Source organism: Mauremys mutica, chromosome 8 (genome assembly GCF_020497125.1).
Source record: "Mauremys mutica isolate MM-2020 ecotype Southern chromosome 8, ASM2049712v1, whole genome shotgun sequence".
In the NCBI taxonomy this organism is placed as follows: Eukaryota; Metazoa; Chordata; order Testudines; family Geoemydidae; genus Mauremys; species Mauremys mutica.
The window spans coordinates 56,888,289-56,906,884 of NC_059079.1; the positions used below are offsets into that span (position 1 = coordinate 56,888,289).

At 42.4% G+C, this 18,596-nt stretch overlaps 1 protein-coding gene and 1 long non-coding RNA gene across 4 annotated transcripts; one reads left to right on the forward strand and one right to left on the reverse strand.

The window, feature by feature from the left end:
• Positions 1-29: 29 nt before the first annotated feature.
• Positions 30-18,484, forward strand: STX6 (syntaxin 6). Of its 3 annotated transcripts, none has more exons than XM_045027358.1 (8): positions 30-327; positions 4,329-4,498; positions 5,180-5,274; positions 8,503-8,565; positions 9,987-10,109; positions 12,771-12,877; positions 14,342-14,436; positions 15,737-16,017. In XM_045027358.1, exons 1-8 carry the CDS (start codon positions 293-295, stop codon positions 15,853-15,855), a joined length of 807 nt encoding a protein of 268 aa, XP_044883293.1. In that variant the 5' UTR covers positions 30-292; the 3' UTR covers positions 15,856-16,017. The 3 variants fall into 3 exon arrangements, with proteins under 3 accessions (XP_044883293.1, XP_044883292.1, XP_044883294.1); XM_045027357.1 differs by having other exon boundaries at positions 15,734-16,016; XM_045027359.1 differs by lacking the exon at positions 15,737-16,017 and adding an exon at positions 17,143-18,484 and having other exon boundaries at positions 32-327.
• LOC123375927 lies at positions 7,639-15,908 on the reverse strand. Its single transcript, XR_006581628.1, has 3 exons — positions 14,310-15,908; positions 13,728-13,828; positions 7,639-9,805 (listed from the first exon to the last, which is right to left on the reverse strand). It is a non-coding gene; the product is annotated as an uncharacterized LOC123375927 (long non-coding RNA).
• Positions 18,485-18,596: the final 112 nt, after the last annotated feature.

Here is an 18,596-nt window from a genome sequence, read left to right on the forward strand (position 1 = left end):
TGGAGAACGCTCTCGCCTGTCACGTGACAGCGGAGGCCCCTCCTCGCGGAAACGGCGACAAGGCCACCTAGGCGCTACCCTCCGTCACGTGACGGGGAGTGGGCGGGCCCCCCCGGCGGGGCAGGAGATTGGGGCTCTCTGGGCTCGCCTCGTTCTTCTGATCGTTTCACACGGGGCGCCTGGTGGGGCGGGAGAGGGAGGCCGGAACTTGCGCCGTCGCGGCAGGGACACCGAGGCGCCCCCGCCCCCCGGGCTGCAGGGAGGGGCCCGGGCGGCGCTGGTGCAGCTGGCCATGTCCATGGAGGACCCCTTCTTTGTGGTGAAAGGGTGAGTGGGGGAGGGGCAGGGTAAATGGTGAGGTGGGGGGCAGGGTTAATGAGGGGGTGAGGGTAACTGGCGGGGGCAGAGTTCATGAGGGTGTGGGGGTGAGTGGAGGAGGGGGTCTGGGTTAATGAGGAGGTGGGGGGCAGAGTGAAGGGGGTGTGTGGAAGTGGGGACGGAGTGAAGGGGGTTGAGGGTAACTGACAGGGGTAGAGTTAATGTTGAGGGGTGAGTGGAGGTGAGGGGCAGGGTAAATGGGGGTGAGGTGGGGTAACTGGCAAAGGTGGTGTGGGGGGGCTAGTGGCAGGTTAGTAGAGAAGATGGAGATCAGTGGAGGTGAATGGAAAGGGGGGGTTGTTATAGGTTTTATGATGTGAGAATCTCTGGGGCAGAGGAATTCCCCTCTTTTTCCCCCAATCCCATGGAATCTCCCGCTACTCAGTCAACGAACTTCCTTGTAAGTGCTTCTGGCCCCACCTGCCTCATGCTCTGCTCCAAGGGTGCATGTGGGATGGGTGATCACATTTCCAGCACTTGATCTGCTCCCATTGAAGTACAATGGACTATGCCATAGTCCACTAGGGGTTGTATGTACTTGAGTAAAATTGCCAATTAAAATGGGGATAGCTAATGTTTGTGAAAGCTAGTCTACATTTCACAAATATTTTTTCCAGGAGACAAGTATTTGTGATATCTTTCAGTCTAGGCTGAGCCATAGAGTATACCAGAAACATTTAACTTAGAGTAAATGTGTGGGGACTGTCCAGACTAGCCTTTATAAACCTGTTACCTACCTTGAGTTAATAGGCAATCAGTTAAACTCAGGGTAAAAAAAAAAAATCTCCTACATACACAAACAATAGTGGTTAGAGAATGAGATGGGGGGGAGAAGAGTATTTCTTCATTGCAGAGTTAACTCAGGTGATCATTATTTGGGTGTGACCACTTGAGTTGGCCCAGCTCTAGTTAGAGCAGCAAAACTCTACAATCCTGTGAACCTAGGCAGGCATTTTGAGGGGAAAACAGCTTTACAAATTTTGGAACCCAGTCTACTGCTGAGAGAGAGGGGACTGGCTCATGAGTTGCCAGTTCATTGTGGGTATCTAGTGTTCCCACAAGTGTGGCATTGAAGGGTTTGCATGCATTTATTGTACCTATGGCTGGCCTTGCATAGAGAGAATATTTTGCTTGAGATGAGTGGAGACAGATGAGTTGGGGGAAAAAAATCCTCTATCCCAGTGGTATAGAGGTTTGCATACCTCTGGGGGTGCACAGAGGTCTTCCAGAGGTACATCAGTTCATTTAGATATTTGCCTAGTTTTACAACAGGCTACATAAAAATCATGAATAAAATCAGTACAAACTAAAATTTCATACGACTTGGTGATACTTCTGTATATACTGTACATTGAAATGTAAGTAATATTTATATTCAAATTGATTTTTTATAATTATGATAATGAGAAAACAAGAATTTTTCAGTAGTAGTGTGCTGTGACACTTGTGTTTTTGTGTCTGATTTTTGTAAGTAAATAATTTTCAAGTGAGGTGAAACCTGAGGTACACAAGACAAATCAGACTCCTGAAAGGATTACAATAGTCTGGAAAAGTTGAGAGCCACTGTTCTATCCTAAGGAGACAAGTAGGCAGATGGAAGGAACAGGCTCTTTGAGTTCAGGAGATGTTGGAGGGATACAATTAATATGATGCTAGTCTTGTGGGTCTGTGGCCCTCAGCATTCATGAAGCCAGTGAGCCAAAGATCTCAAATTGGGGATAATGTACAAAAAATTGGAAAAAGGGAGATCAATATTTAGGGAGAGCTGCTGGCATAGACAATATTGCCCTAAGAGCCATTGATGTGGCATGACTTGTATGTGGTTGCAAAGAGTTTGGGCTTGAAGGGGTTAAATAAACTGAAAACTTGCACTGGAAAATTTTATCTTAATTTCAAGTCTGAATGAAATCATAACAAGCTGAACAGAGTTCAGGGATGGTTGAGAGAGACACAGGGAAGCAGAGGAAGGAAAAAGCAGTTGTGAACATGGTAAGAGGTGGGGAGAGGGTAAGAGTTCACCAACGTGGAGGGTGAAAGTGAAACTTGCTTCAAGGATGAAATGGTGTTATGGGAGAGAAAACAAAATGCTCTGGGTTGGGAACTGGGATATATCCAGGCAAACTTTACAGAGTTTGTCTAGGAGTGTGGAGACTTGCTCATGCTGTGTGAAAGGAGGAGATGTAGCTTCTCTCGTGCTGTCCCCTCAGATGACACTAATTCTGCTTTTGTCCTCTTCAGATTTAGTGCTGAGGATAGCCTTTAAGCTCATCATATTTAAGTAGTTTTTTCTTTTATGTGTAACTCTTCTCATCTATGACCATCCAACCTTACTTGAAATTTCCACTTCTTGGTACTTTCCAAATATGTTTGGGTACAAAATAAAAAAACCCAAACTTCCATTAACAAAGTTTACTTGTGACTGAGGAAAGCAAATAAGTTGTACTGTATCCTTAGTCAAAGTTATTATGTTTAGTGCCCCAAAATATGCTAGGCCATTTGATAGGTGACAAATAAGGGGAGGAGAAAAAGGCATGTGCCTTTTACGGAGGGGTGGGCAAACTTTTTAGCCTGAGGGCCACATCTGGGTATGGAAATTGTATGACAGGCCTTGAATGCTCACGAAATTGGGGGTTGGGGTGCAGGAGGGGGCTGCAGGCTGGGGGTGGAGCAGAGAGGTTTGGAGTATGGGAGGGGGCTCCTGGCTGGGACGGGGGTTGGGGCATGGGAGGAGGTCAGGGGTGCAAGCGCCAGGCAGTGCTTATCTCAAGTAGTTACCAGAAGCAGCAGCATGTCTCCCCTCCAGCGCCTACACAAAGGCGCGGCACTGATGGCTCTGCAGTTCCTGGCCAATGGGAGCTGCAGAGCTGGCTCTTGGGGCTGGGGCAGTGTGCGGAGCCTCCTGGCTGCTCCTACGTGTAGGAGCCGGAGGGGGAACATGTTGCTACTTCCAGGAACCACTCAGAGCCATGACATGCGTGGAGGGGGGCAAGCCTCTGACCCCATTCCCCAGCGGGAGCTTGAGAGACGGATTAAAAGGTCTGATGAGCAGGATGCGGGCCGTAGTTTGCCCATCATAGTTTGCTTTTATGACTGGTCATGCTTGTCATGTCCTGAGTCCCATTAATTTGAACGGATATTCCACAGGAATAAGGCTAGCAGTATTTGCTGGTAGATATTTGCTACTTGTTAAGTGATAGTCACAGTGCCATCAGCAAAGCATGCATTTCCATGATATAAATTGAATGCACTTTTCCGTGGAGCTTGCGGCAACAGCAAAGGCAGTTCAGTTTAGTAAACTACCATATCTGAATGGTAATATTAAAATCACCAGGGCCACACTGAATACAATCCATGTAAAAACTCTAGTGGGACAATTTCTGCAATTCTTATTGCCTTTGTTGTGAAGTGAAACTATTGTCATAGGGGAGAACATAATGTGCACCTGATACTACAGTGTTAGCTAGGTACTTCTCAGTCCTGAGATGAAAGATGCAATAGAAATGCAAAGCATAGGCTGGTTCCTCCATCCAAAGAAGAGTATTGACATACCAATATAACTACTAGGGAAATTGTGTGAAGATTCTGTTGTATGGCAGAATTGGCTGAAGGCTTGGGTCCTTTCAATAATTGGGATTGCTGTGACAATTTCATAATGTGCTAATTTCTACCACACTATGGGAGGAGACAAGATGTTGACTGTTTCGCATCCACTGTATGTGAAGAATCTTTCATTTTCAAAAGAAAGGAGGGTTTGGAGGAAGAAGTTCTGGGGATTATAGATGTAGGCAGGTTTACAATGAAAATTAGTGACAACCGTTTCTTGCCCCATAGAGAAAAGACTAGAATAACTAACAGATTAGTCAATTTCTCCATCTGGACAAGCCCTTAGTCTTGTCAATACAGAGAATACATGCTAATCATCATTTACCTTCTCCTCTTCTCAACTGCAGGGAGGTACAAAAAGCAGTGAACACTGCACAGGGGCTGTTCCAGAGATGGACGGAACTCCTGCAAGATCCCTCCACAGCTACAAGAGAAGAAGTTGACTGGACCACCAATGAGCTCAGGAATAACCTGCGGAGCATTGAGTGGGACCTGGAAGACTTGGATGAAACTATTAATATCCTTTCTATAGGGCTGCTGCAGTCCTTTGGATAAATCAGATATGAACCTACATAACAGCTAGCCAAGAGATCATTATGGCTCTTAAGGAGTAGTTCAGTCTTAAATATGCATCACACTCTATATAAATTTCTCATTGGAGTTACTGTTTTCATTAAATTGCACTATGTACAGTTTAGTTTAGACAACAGTCAGTTATATCTCAAATTTCAAACAAAAAGTACTTCCAGGCAAAAGTGTTCCTTATGTTTTCCTCCCCAATAAGATGCAGTTTAAAATGAAATGTTCAGTTCACTAAAGCACCTTCTGTTGGAGAAATTTATTTCATGCAATTAAGCTTATATTAGATGGTTTTGGGAGGATGCTAGTCTTTCTCCATTTTAAGTTCAAACTTCTGAAAGCGCTACACAGTACAGATCAGAGAACTCAAATATTCAAGCAGGAGAAGGAGACTCTGCATGCTCATACATGTCCTGTAGAATGCATTCCTACCACGCTTTTTTCTTTAAGTGGTTGTGATAGGAACATAATCTATCTAGTACTTTACTAACCAAAGTTTTGGAAAGGTCCAATTACACTTATTAATTATAGGAGTTGGGGAGCCCTTTCCGGGCAGCCAGGATATCTCAATCTTCATAAATGCTGAATACCAGTTAAATTATTTCCTTGACTTACTTACGCATTGTTGAAGCAAATCCTCGGAAATTCAACCTTGATGCAACAGAGCTGGGTGTAAGAAAAGCCTTCATCACAAGCACACGGCAGGTGGTCAGGGTAAGGAGCTTGGCTGCTCATTGTTTGTGGAGGGGATTTTCAGTGATAGTGTTTAAAAGCCCATGGCCACTACAAAGTACTGGAAATTAGTTTCCAGTGTCAGTCTAATATCAAACTGTTACCTGATTTCTCAACACCCTCATTTTCAGCATAATCTGTCTGATAAGGGTTCCCAAGCCTTGGTCAGTGAAGCACTTGCTTGCAATCTGCAAAGAGCTGGTTGGATTCTACTACTGGTTCTCCTCACTTCCAGCTGCTTCTACAAGTGTCCAGTTTCCTCTTTGGGATGAACAATCTGGAGCCTATAGAAGCAGCTGGAAATGAAGAATCAACATAACTGCCTGTACTACAGCAAGAGGCGGAGAGGAAATTAGTCTAGCTTTGAATGCTGTTTTAATTGTGCTGTGCATATTTGAAGTGCAAACTTTCAAAGATTCAAATCAAAATCAACTTTCACTGAACCGTTTAAAGGCATGTCATGCTATTTACATACCAGGCATCAATTTCCTACCCTCAGCTGTTCTGGTATTATAACTGTTAAAGGTTACTAGTGTTTAGTTTATTATGGGAGAATTGTGGGGTTTTATTCACCAATGGCTTAGTTCTTGCTTGGATTTTAAAACGCTCACCTTTGGGCAGACGCATCTAGAAATTTTTGACCTAAAAGATCACTTTCACAAAGCTTTAAATACAGTAACTCCTCGCTTAATGTTGTAGTTATGGTCCTGAAAAATGCTACTTTAAGTGAAATGATGTTAAGTGAATCCACAAAAAGAACAGGAGTACTTGTGGCACCTTAAAGACTAACAAATTTATTTTAGCATGAGCTTTCGTGAGCTACAGTGAATCCAGTTTCCCCATAAGAATTAATGTAAACGGAGGGGGGAGGGGTGTTCCAGGGAAAAATTTTTCACCAGACAAGACTATATATACATACATACACACACAGTATAAGTTTTAAACAATACTGTACACAGCAATGATGATTGTGAAGCTTGGTTGAGATAGTGAAGTCAGAGGGTGGGATATTTCCCAGGGAATGCCTTGCTGCTAAATGATGAACTCGGCTGAGCCCTCAAGGGTTAACATGTAGCCTCGCATTCTACAAGGCAGCTCGAATGGAGGGAGGGGAGACAGCATGGCAGAGAGAGACTGGGGTGGGGGTGGGAGTGTGTGTGAGAGAGAGAGACATATGTTGACCCCACTTTACATACACTGCCTTTTAAGTAGGTCAGCAAGTTGAGACAGCAGCTGCTGCCAGCAAGCTCCCTCTGTCCTGAGCCCTGTCAGATGTCCCTCCCACGGAGATGAGGTAGAGGGGGGGACACCTTGACATTAGCACACCCTCCAACCCCCCTTGCACAGTATGCAGAAGGCTCCCAGGAGCAGCTCCAAAGCAGAGGGCAGGAGCAGCACATGGCAATGAGGGGAGGGACAGCTCAGCTGCCTAGCAATTGATAGCCTGCTGGGGGACTGCCACATGGGAACTTAGGGGTGCTGCCAGTCCACCCTGGTTCCAAGCCCCCACCAGCTAGCTCCAACAGGCTGCTCTTTCCGCAAGCAGTGGACAAAGCAGGCGGCTGCCAGACAACATTATAAGGAAGCATTGCGCAACTTTAAACAAACATTCTCTAATTGATCAGCAATGAAACAATGTTAACCAAGATGACTTTAGTTGAGGAGTTACTGTAACTTTGAAAACAAAGTTAGAATGGAAATGTAGTCTTAACTATAATGGGAGCAGCAGTTACTACTATAAGTATGGAGAAAAGGTGAGCTGGGTTTAGTTGGGCCTGAATGAGTAGGAGAGATTCATATGTGATTGGGAGGGATTTATAACAACCAGAAGATAATTGAAGAAGAGGAGAAACATCAGTGTTTGAGAGAGTGTTAACATCTGATAAGTAAATACTAGTTAAGAAATTATCTCCCAATTGGATTTAAGATTTTTTTCCCCCATTGTTTAATATTTTAATACAAACCTTAATTTCTGCTGGTTCTGACAAGATTCTTAGTTGATACTCATAGCAAGCCACCAAATAGTGTTCTTATTGGGAACTGAGTTCTTACCCTGTTTGCAGTATTGTTATCTAAGTACAATTCTTCCTGAAGTAGAAGCTTGCTTTCTAGGGAACTAATCCTGAAACTGTCAAAGGTAATGGATCCATGCTTATGTGGCTGCCTTTATATTCTGGTTTTTTTTATCTTGAGTAAATCAGATAAATTCACACTGTCCCCTCTTGTCCAGGCTGCAGTCTGACTAATGTGAAAATAACCCAGCTCAAGAACACCTCTGAACATAAATCACTAGCATGGTCTTATTTTTGAGCAATGCTTTTTATTTTTAGTTCTTAGGCATTTTAATTTACATAGTTGACTCTACAGCTTTAGTTAGCATTTCTAACAGATTTACTAGAATGCTCCCTTGTGAAAAGTAATTCTTTGGGGAGGTCCCAGTATATTTGGGATATCTTATGTGGCTTTTATCAGTCGCTGTCTGGAGCAAGAATGCAATGGGTATTCTGGTGATATCGGACATTTGTGCCAGTCTTGAGATTATCATCCACTTTAGTTATCATATTTGGCCACTACTTCACTTTTATATATTTGTGGTAGCAGGGGGGTCTCACTTTCAGTATAGACTGTTCCAAATGTATCTTCTAGACTTCAAAGTCATCTGCTATCATAGTGGCTTTCATCTAAGGAGCTCAAAGTGCTCATTGGTTAAAGACGACTTCCATGTACTTGTATAGTGACTTAAAGAATGATACCCATTTTATAGAGGAGAAATTCAAGCACAAAAAGTGGCTTGTCCAAAGTGGCACTTGGGGGGAGGGGGGAGGAAATGCAGGAGATCTAACTTCCAACAGCTAGAACACAGTCCTTCATACACACCACTTAAGAGAGAATATTTTTTTCAATCAGCTACACAAATCAAGCATTGTTTCAGCAGTGGAGAATGGGGAGGAGCAAAGCCAGTAGTAAATCACTAACCTTTTCAAAATATTCTGCCCCAAGGGTTTCTAGGCTTCATTAAAATTTTCCTTAGCATTAGGGCAACTGTGAATTGTAATGTTACTTTAGTCTTCCAGGATTTTTTAAAGCACATGCCTGTAAGTAAAGGGGTTTTTGGTCCTCCATAAAACTTGCTATGTATGTTTAATTAAGCCATTATTTTAGCAAATTGGCAATTTAAAATTTGATCATATCTTTTTCTTGAATAAACAGGAAATGAAGGATCAGATGTCAAATTCATCTGTGCAGGCACTGTCTGAAAGAAAAAACAGGAAGGTGAGAACCAATAGCAGACTGCTGGCTAAAGTGGACACAAGAATCCTTCAAGATGGTTGATAACTCCTTATAGTTCAAGTATAGTAGCTGCTGACTTAAGCTACATGTTAGATGAAAGTACACTGACTTGGCTAAGGGGCTCATGTACCTTAAGGTAGAGTACATTGGTATTAAACAAAATAAATGCCAGTTTAAACACCTGACTGCCAGCATCCATCTTGTTATCCTGTTTCCACTAGAAGCTTTGTTTACAAAAAACAAATCTATCTTAAACTAGAAAAGCATCCATTTTGCAGCCTGTCATCTTTTTGTGGCTAGTAATCAGTTAAAACACTTATTCTTGCGGGCACAGTTTGCTCTGGTTGCTTTCCAAACCTTTCACACAAGGTAATAAGTTACTAAGTGGTTTTTGCCTCAAACTGCTTATACACCATCCAGTCTTGCATTGCTCCTAGGAGGGAGAAAAATATCCCCATTTCTCAGAGGAGGAATCTGAAGCCGGAGGGGTTGTGAGTCTCTGATCTAGGACTGTAATTCTAGCATTCATGGCTTCTAATCCTATGTTTAGCAATATGTATTTGACTACGTAAACATAGCAAAGCTTCATTCTAAGAAGAGTCAGGAAAGAGTTGGTGTAAAGGATGTGGTCAAAGCACATGCCTGTAAGTAAAGGGCTTTTTGGTCCTCCATAAAACTTGCTATGTAAGTTATGACAGCAGTGACCAGTAGCAGGTCACCACTGAGATATTAGCATCATGCTGTAAGTGAGTTCTCTTGAATGCTGCCTTATTAGAAAAAGTTATTTGACAATCTGGAATATAGGTATAAGGTTGCAAGTTCACTTAACTCTCATACCATGTTAAATAACACTAGGATTGCCACCCCTGAACCTGGAAGTCCTAGCCAGAACTAATTTCTTAGTCACTGGAGAGAACCAGCAATGTACTCAACCTTTTTGGGGACAGTGTTTATTCTCTGTTGGCTTACTGCTTGTCTTCTGTTTTTCCCCTTCCCTGACCTTCTGTTCCAGGCTCACACATTATCTGCCACCTGTTAATCTTCTTTCAGTGCCTGGTCCTCTTCTCTCTCCTGACCAAGTGGGTCCAGCTGCTCTCAGTGCACTTTTCTTCATATTTGTTCCTTCTCTCCAGCTGTCCAATTGCAGCAGTCACAGAACTGTGTGACCCCACCATTCCATCCATTCTCCTGTTTAAGGGCCAGCAACTACAGCAATCTGCTGCTGGAATAGGAATAGAGATGGAACAAAAGTGACTTGTTGTATATACTCTGTTTTGGGTAACATGGGGTACTACTCAATTGTCTTTCCTGCTTCCATTTGGAATTTGGGTTTAGGTGAGGTGACATGACCATATATTGGAGTGTCTTACTGATTAAATTCTCCTGTGTGTGTATGTATACAGGCACTGCTGGGAGAAAGTGGAGGTCAGAGTTGGAGCTCTGGATCAGATAAATATGGCGGTTTGGATCGAGAGCTACAGTTAGCCAATTCACACTTCATTGAGGAGCAGCAAGCTCAGCAGCAGGTAAAGTATTTCCTGCATGATAGTGCACGTGGATCCCTTGCTAATGGCTGTGTAAGAAGATGGTGGTACTGGCAGTAATAGCCTAAAGTCTTCAAACATCCAGCACACATTAAGCCATGAGTCATCTTCAGTGCTCAATACAATGAGAGCCCATTTGTTTTCAATGTTGGTTGCCTACATACCTGTTGTAGGTACCTAAATACTGACTGTTGTGCTTAAGGTGGTTTTGGTGTGTAAGTTTTGGCACTCAAACCTTAAAGTTTAGGCCTTGGCTGTATAGGCTTGTATAGAAGGCAACTAAAAGATGTATCCCATCTGGAAGCTGCCACATGCTGATGAAATCCTTTGTGAAGCATAGAAACATAAGGGGGTGGGTAGAATACCTGATTCTGCCAGATTCCTCCATTCCAGTTCAAAAAATGATTCTGCTTTTACAATTATCTTGAATAAAAATTTGTTTAGGGCTGATGCATTAAATACTCCTCTTGATATTGCTGCACTGACTTTTCTTCATCTCGAAGAAAAAACAGATGCATTTATTCCACCCCAACTGGACCCTTCACTGTAAAATTTGTGTGCAAAATTATAATGCTGACTTGTATTAAACTGATCTGTAATGAAGCCTCTTGTCTTTTAATGTGTGCTTTTAGCTTCTATTGCACTAGGACTTTTTGTGTGTGGGAGGGGAGGAGGAGGAGGAAGAGGGGAGATGAATTTTCCATTTTCCCCTAAAGACAGATTGGCTTAGGTTCATTCTGATCACCTGTAGTAAGAAGACTTAATGTCAGAGACTCTCCACTGAGACTGGCTATTGATGCTGAGAATTCACACATGGGCATGGACAATTTCAGCTTCTCCCCTGAGAGCAGGTGCCACTGAACTGAAATGTTCTTTGAGTTAATGAGGCTCCACCCCCTTAAGTATTTGTACTATGTTCATCACCTTATCTGAGCACTGTGATTTACTGCATTAAAGATTAGAACCAGACCCTTGAATTAGCTGAGAAGCCAGTGTGGGATACAAACCATTAGTATTATGGGCTCTGCCTGCTTAAGATAGGCTAATCAAGATGGATGTAACAGCGTACACTTCTAAGGTGATGTAACCATTACAGTTAAGTAAAATAAAATGATAAGCTAGCTCTATAAGCTTAATGTCTACTACTTTGTGCTTTTGACCATACATTTATGATTTAATAGAAAATCAATCATTAGCACTGCTAGGAACCATTGTAGGGTAGCTTACTTTGACTGCTGCAAGCTCATTTGAAGAGTTGTCTGGACAGTGCCTAAGTTTATATGTAGCTGTCCACACAAGCATAGGTTCTTGGAAGAAATGAAGTGAGGTATTGGTAACATTCTCCACAAAGTATCTCTAAACAAACTTTTCAGATCTTTACGTGATTGAATAATCCCAACTATGTACTGACCTTGTAAAGGGCAGCTGATAGATAGATCTTTAAAGTGTGTTTGTGCACCAAAGTCAAATGGTATAGTCTTACTGAACAACTGTTTCTTTAGTGTATTCAGAGCAGAGTTGGCAATTCCCTAGGAGAAACTTGTTTAGGACAGGGTGCTGGTAAATACTGGCTTAAGTGTACAGGAAGTTTAGCAGCCATAGAGCAAATCTTTTCAATTTGGGAATACATCCATTCAAAACAGGAGTATCCACAACATCAAAATTGGTCTGCTGCTACAGAATGCTGCATGACTTAATGGACCTGGACTGGTAGTCTGCAGCTCTATCACTTCTGATTGCTCAGTGCTTCAAGCCTGCCACTCTGCATTCTTGTCTTTTTCATATCATTGAATGTTTTCAACATGTCATTTCAGTTTTCAGTATTACATAGCTTCCTTGAGAAAATACCAAATAAAAATGTATACAGATATTCCAGTGTTCAGTAGCATAATTACATTAATCACAGCCATTTTATTTATTTGTAAAGCCCTAAATCTGCCTTAAGTAACCACAACTTGAATATGTAACTAAAATTAAGTGTAACATTTGCCTTAATGAAAGTTTTTAAAATAGAAAATGCCTTAAACTGGGACTAACTAATGTTGCCCAGTACAGTAAAACACACCTTTGGTAAATACCTTGCCATTCCTGATTGTCATATCCAGTCATTTTAGTGACTAGTTTTGTACTTACGTTAACTCTTAGCTATGCTGACTCTGCAGTGCGATCTGGATTCTGTTCCATCATATGCATCATCAGAATTGCTACTAAGTTCCAGTCTCTTCCACCCATTAAAGGTAATGAGCTTGCACAAATATGACATCAGGCCTGCAGTAGCCTACAGAACTGTTCTACTGCTGATATGCAAGATGGCAAGAACCCATCTTGATTCAAAGCCCGGATTGAATTTGCAGGGCTGATAGGGAACAATTCCATTTTACTTGTCAAGTGAACACTCGATAAGGAATTACTGGGACAAATGTGGAACCCAATCATGCTGCTTTGACAGTCATTCTTCAGGATTGACCAACACTAAGCATTCCTCTGAATTACAAGACTAGTCACTAGAAGTTCAAGCCTATTTCTAAACTCTGCTTGCTGCCCTGCCAGTTTGGACAGGCATGTGTCAGAGCATTCGGCTCTGAACCAGTTGTAACTGTATGTTGGATTTTAACTGCTTGTTTCCCTTCTCTCTGGCACCAGTTGATTGTGGAGCAGCAGGATGAGCAATTGGAACTGGTCTCTGGCAGCATTGGGGTGCTGAAGAACATGTCCCAGCGCATTGGTGGGGAGCTGGAGGAACAAGCAGTGTGAGTGCTGAGAAACAAAACCCCCGCTGTAGGAGTTCTCAGGAATAAGACATGGGGAAGGGCTGGTGATAACACTAAAATGTAACTATTGGTGCTCCTGTGCCCAGAAAGGACAAGCGCTGTATATCATTGGCTGACTGGGGCTTTGAAATAATATTGTCAGCCTGGTTAGTGACACAGAGGAGATCCCAAATGCTATTCAATCATAGCTAAAAAGTTCTGCCCACACAAAGAATTAAAGGGTAGCTCACAGCTGCAGTTTTCATTCTTACATTTATATATAAATTAGATTTCTTCTTTCCAAGTATGTATTCTCTAATCAAGTAGTATATCTGGAGTTTCCAGTGACATGGATCGCAGTTTTATTTTCAGTAAGACTAGTGGTTCATACCTATGTTTAAAGTTTCTCAGTAACAGTTAAACATATCTTTTGTGTAACTCTGCAGAGTCTCTGTGCTACCAAGGCCACTCCCAGAGCACAAATTAACACAGTGGTTCAAGAACTATAGTGATAACATCATAGGTAACTACATACTAGTAAACAAGGCAAAGCAATAAGAACATAAGAGTGGCCATACTGGTTCAGACCAAAGGTCCATCTAGCCCTGTATCCTATTTTCCAACAGTGGCCAATGCCAGGTGCCCTAGAGAGAATGAACAGAACAGGCAATCATTGAGTGATCCATCCCCTGTTGGCTTGTGCTCTGTTAAAAAGAGAGAGATTGGGGGGGGAGAATAGAACAAATGGGATGGGAAGGCACAACAAACAATGGAAAACAGTGGGAGACAGGGAGAGAAGAAAATCCTTTTAAAAGCAAAGCAACTGGTCAAGGAAGCTTTAAAACCTTACCTGTTCAAGAATAAGTGATAAGTTTATCCTGGATGTACCTCTCTCTCAAAATGGATTCTTGACAGTGATGAAACAGCTCCGGACAGGTTTTAGTAACTTTCCTAAAGCATTTAAAACCAGAATAGTAGATACTTAACAGCAATTCCAAATCACATTCCCTTATGATACTTAATTATCATGTAAGTGACAAAGCTCCATGTAAGTGACAAAGCTTTTAACAATGTGACATTTTGGACCTTAAATGGTTTTAAGCCTAAACATGTTTTGCTAATTTTGGATCAAATGTTTATCATCTACTGCTCACCTTGCAGAGATCACCAGAGCCAGCTTATGTACTGACTTCACACATCAGGGAAAGCCCTTAGAAAATTAGTCCAAATGAGTTCTTATTTACCACCAGAGTAAAACTGCTGGTTGAGCAAATTTTTGTTTTGACACTATCAAATAAGACCCTAAAATGTGTTTTTGTACTTTGCCTGGGGATTGGGTTATTTTTTGTAGGTGTGTGACAGTCTTGTGCGTGTAGTGAAGTTCTTGAGATACGTCACTAACTAATCAGTACAAGTTGCTTAGGTTGTTTACCTGACACAGCTCCCCCTCTTCTTTGTCCCCAGGATGTTGGATGACTTCTCTCATGAGTTAGACAACACTCAGTCACGTCTCGATAATGTTATGAAGAAGCTTGCAAAAGTGTCCCACATGACCAGTGGTAGGTGGCGGAAAATGGGTTCTGACGTCTAAAACAGGGAATGAAAGCTACATTGGTCTGAGGTCTGGAATGTGCTGTGTTGTCTCCTGGAGCTGGGACTAGTGTCTAGTAGTTTCTCTTAAATAGTATGGTTTTTGAGAGCATGGCAAGACAGGAAGCAGTTCAGTGTATAAATAGCCAGGGAAAGATAATCTTACGCTACTTGAGTGTAGAGCCTGACAGTTTATAGTTCATGCTGGGACTGTCCTTTTTTTAGCCTGTTCCTCAGCCTTTTTTCACCTGCATGGTGAGAGAATGTACCTTGGGACTACAATTGTAATAGCTTTTGCATCATTCCACTTTCAACTTTTACTGTAGGTTCCTACAAGCTTGGAGGATGCTTACACATGAAACAAGCTAGAGAACTTTAGTTAAACCCCATGTGAGCAGGTAGCTTTTCCTTGCTGTAAAGTCCAAGCAGTAGCTGCCCACAATGTACTCCTGGCATGGAGTTTGGCTTTATGGAGTTCTTTTTGTGAATGAAACAAAACCCAGCCTGAATCTTCACTCCAACTGTGGAAACTACACCCAGCCACAGGAATGCTAGCATCTGCCACTACCCAAAGGCTGTGGATAGTAAATCTCAAAGGTGCCAAAGCAAATAGCTTAATTCTAGAGCATATGAGAGGAGGGAGAGATTATTGAAGACTTCTAGTATCTTATTGGATTGGTTGCCAAAAAGCACCTCAAATCTAGCAATGCCTCCTCGGCACTCATCTGTGTCTTGAATGCCTGAAGCCAATGGTGAGCTCATGCATCCAGCTGGTGAGATTCTCACCTGAGAACTGAAAGACATCAGGTTAGTTTCTCTAAAATGCAACAGGAAATGAACGAGAAGTGCTCTAAATTAATCATATTGTGCAATTCATGCTCCAGGTCTTTCCCTGTGCCTCAGTGTTCAGAATAAAGACTCCAAGAACAAGCTTAGTTTAACTCTTAGCTTTACACTGGAACAGTGTCAGATGAAAAGCTCCTTGCCATCAGTAGGAGGAAAGATGGTGTCTGGGCAGGCATAGCCTCTGGGAGGATGGGGGAGGAGGCAGTACTTGAACCATGAGAGGGGGTCCCAGAGCTGACAGGATGCCCAGGGTAATAAAAACAGGAAGTATGATTGATTGTGTAGGCTGCCTTCTGACTTCCAGGAAGTGTCACTCCCCAGAGTTGTTTTCATTTATAAACAGTATGTGTGTGCGCTTTATAATACTCTACCTAAATGTATTATCTTCTCTTCCATGGTTGCTTCATGTATCTCTGGAAGCAGTGGGTATATTACATGAGTCAGATAGAAGAAAGGTACTATCAGCCTGTCAGTGTCAGTTATCTGACTGCTGCTTTGAGGATCCATTGAAAATCACCACCTGGTACCCTTTCAGGCAGTAAGCATCACAGAATCACATGGTGAGAAGTGCTTTCTGCCATATACAAACCGCATCTGAAATCAAACCATTGGATTAATGCAGCATTTGGGTCAGTCCTGCTGGTGAACATTCAGCTCAAGTGACGTCACTTAGAAGTACAGACAGCTCACTTCAGTGTTTTCTCCCCCAGACACTGGTTTAATGATCAAAAAATAAACTTCAGTTTCCTTCAATTGTTGTGAAAGACTGATGTTTTTAGAAAAGATGGCTTGTGGTTTCTATTAGTACCTGCATCCTAAACTAAGGATTCAGCACTAGAAAAGTTGAGAGCTGTGGGTCTCCATTAGTGCAGCTTTGCTAACTGTAGCAATAATGGAAGTTATGGTGTGAGCATGGTTAGATGAGGAGTGATACAAACAGCTCTGTCTACAGCTTCCTCCATTGCCACCACTTGTGGAACTGCGCTAGTGGTGAAGTATGGGCCTAGCTTTGCCAATGCAGATAGAACCTGCAGGGAGCACCAGCAAGGACATGACCATCTTTCCTTCAGCCTTTAAAAGTGCATTGCATAACACAGACTTTTTCCAGGACCTGCTCTGATGATGGCTAGAGAACCTCCAGACTTCTTTCCAAGGCTTTGACAAATTCTGCTTCTAAAACTCCACCTTTCTCCCTCCATTTAGCTGCAGCTCTAGTGTCAAACTGTATGGTCACCATCCTGATCCCCTCAGGATCTTGCTGTCCCCCAACAAAGAAAGAAGTTAGGACGAGATGTTTTTAAGGCCAGGGGTAGGTGAAAATAGAAGAGGAAATCAAGGTAGTCTTGACACCTTTTAAAGGAGGTTTAACTAATTCTTTGCTACGGAGTGTTACTTTAAAGGTTAGTCTCACCTTCCTACTGGTGGCTGTTCTCTTGCCGAAATTTCTAGCGTCCCAAAAGTCCTTAGGTGGAGGTGAGGGGAGCTCTTATGCTTTATATTGCTTCTTGAAGATTTTGCACAACGTGCGTGTGTTATATATATGGTGCAAAGTTCTCAAAAGGTGGGAGCTGTGCTGAGTTACATACGGTTGGTTGGTGCACCTTCGCTTCCAGTCGTAGTAATACTGCTGAGGCAAAATCTGGCTCTTGGGATTCTCCTAAGGAGAGTCTGGCTGAATTGTTCCTTATGTAGCTCTAGTTTAAAAGGCTTCCATCAGACTTTCCTTTCTTTCTGGCTTAAATTAGGTCCTCCATAGTGCAATGGAGGAAGCTTTCTTCCTCTTCCCCTCCCCATGGAAGTAGAAAACTAATGTTTCCTTTTTCTTCCAGATCGACGGCAGTGGTGTGCAATCATCATTCTCTTTGTTATCTTACTTGTGGTGCTTATCCTGTTTTTTGTGCTGTGATGGACTAACCTCCCTTGGACTTGTGCCCCCCGCCTCAAAAAAAAAATGGGGAAATGAAACTTGGTTACCGTTTCCCTCCACTCTGAGATTCCTGTCATGAAAACTTACATCTGGACCTTACTGTTCTTCTGTGGACTAACACCTATGGCATGACTCTTGCAACTTCTTCGTCTGATTCTAAGCCTCATCAACTTGCCTGAGGGGAAAATGAAGGACGGATGTGATCCCAAATTCTTCTGTACCTGGGACATACTGCTGTGTGGACAACAGGCCCTCTTCTCTCTCACCATCCTATGTGGAGTGGCCTAGATTTAGACCTAGAAGGGAAAAGGCAATTCAGAAGGAGTTTACCACTGTTAGTATTTTCATCCATTACAAGTGTGAACCATATGAAGCCTGGAAACATCCTAAGCTGTCACATATTCCCCTTTCCCTTGTCAAATGCCACTCTTGTCAGATTTAGACATAGAATAATGGTTCCTTGGGACAGTATTTCATTGACTACTGGAAGCTGATCATCAGCCAACAGTGCAGCACTTCCAAGCTAATAAAAGTTGCTCACTAGGAAGGAAAGAAGGCACCAGAGGAGTAGCGTTGATGTCAGTAAATGCATTAATTTATACTCTGGCTATCTTCACTCCAGTGCAAAGCTATAAAAGACAGATGTGCGGAGATAGTATTTTCAAAAGCAGAATGTGTATGCACCCTTAAAAGTAATCTAAGTGTTAGGAGCAGCAAGGCCTTGGACCCTGTGGGATTAATAAAATGGGAGATATGGCTCATAACTGCTGACATGAAATCTAATGTGAACTTGTCTGTATCTAACAGGCTACTGGCACTGTGCTAGACTGGTCTCATAGCAGTATTGATTTGACCTTCCACAGTTAAGTAAGTAGCTTGGACATGTTAGAAAGAATCATGGGCAAAACAAACTTGCAGGACATCTCAGCAGAATCTTACATACTGTGTATTTGTGAACTACAAAAATACTGTGCTGCCCTGCCTGATGCAGCTGCAGTTCACTGCAGCGCTTTAACTTGTTTCACTGCACTGTAAGCCAAAAGTTGACAGACTCTAGGCTGAGGGTAAACGTTTTCTAAAACTTTCAACCTTGATTATACAAGCCTCAAGCCCACTGAGTGTGCTTTTTGCTGTTGTGTAACTGAATGACTGCCTGTTTAACTGCTGTTACTGTTTGGCAAGTGATTTGTCAAGTTTTAAAATAACATACAATATTTTGATAAATAAACTTCAAAGATATTTAATATTAATGATATGGGCCATATTCTCTCCTTGGATATGTCACATCCATTGACTAATTTATACATGCACAGGGTAGAATATGGCCCAGAGCTTGTACTCTAAATGTATACTAAC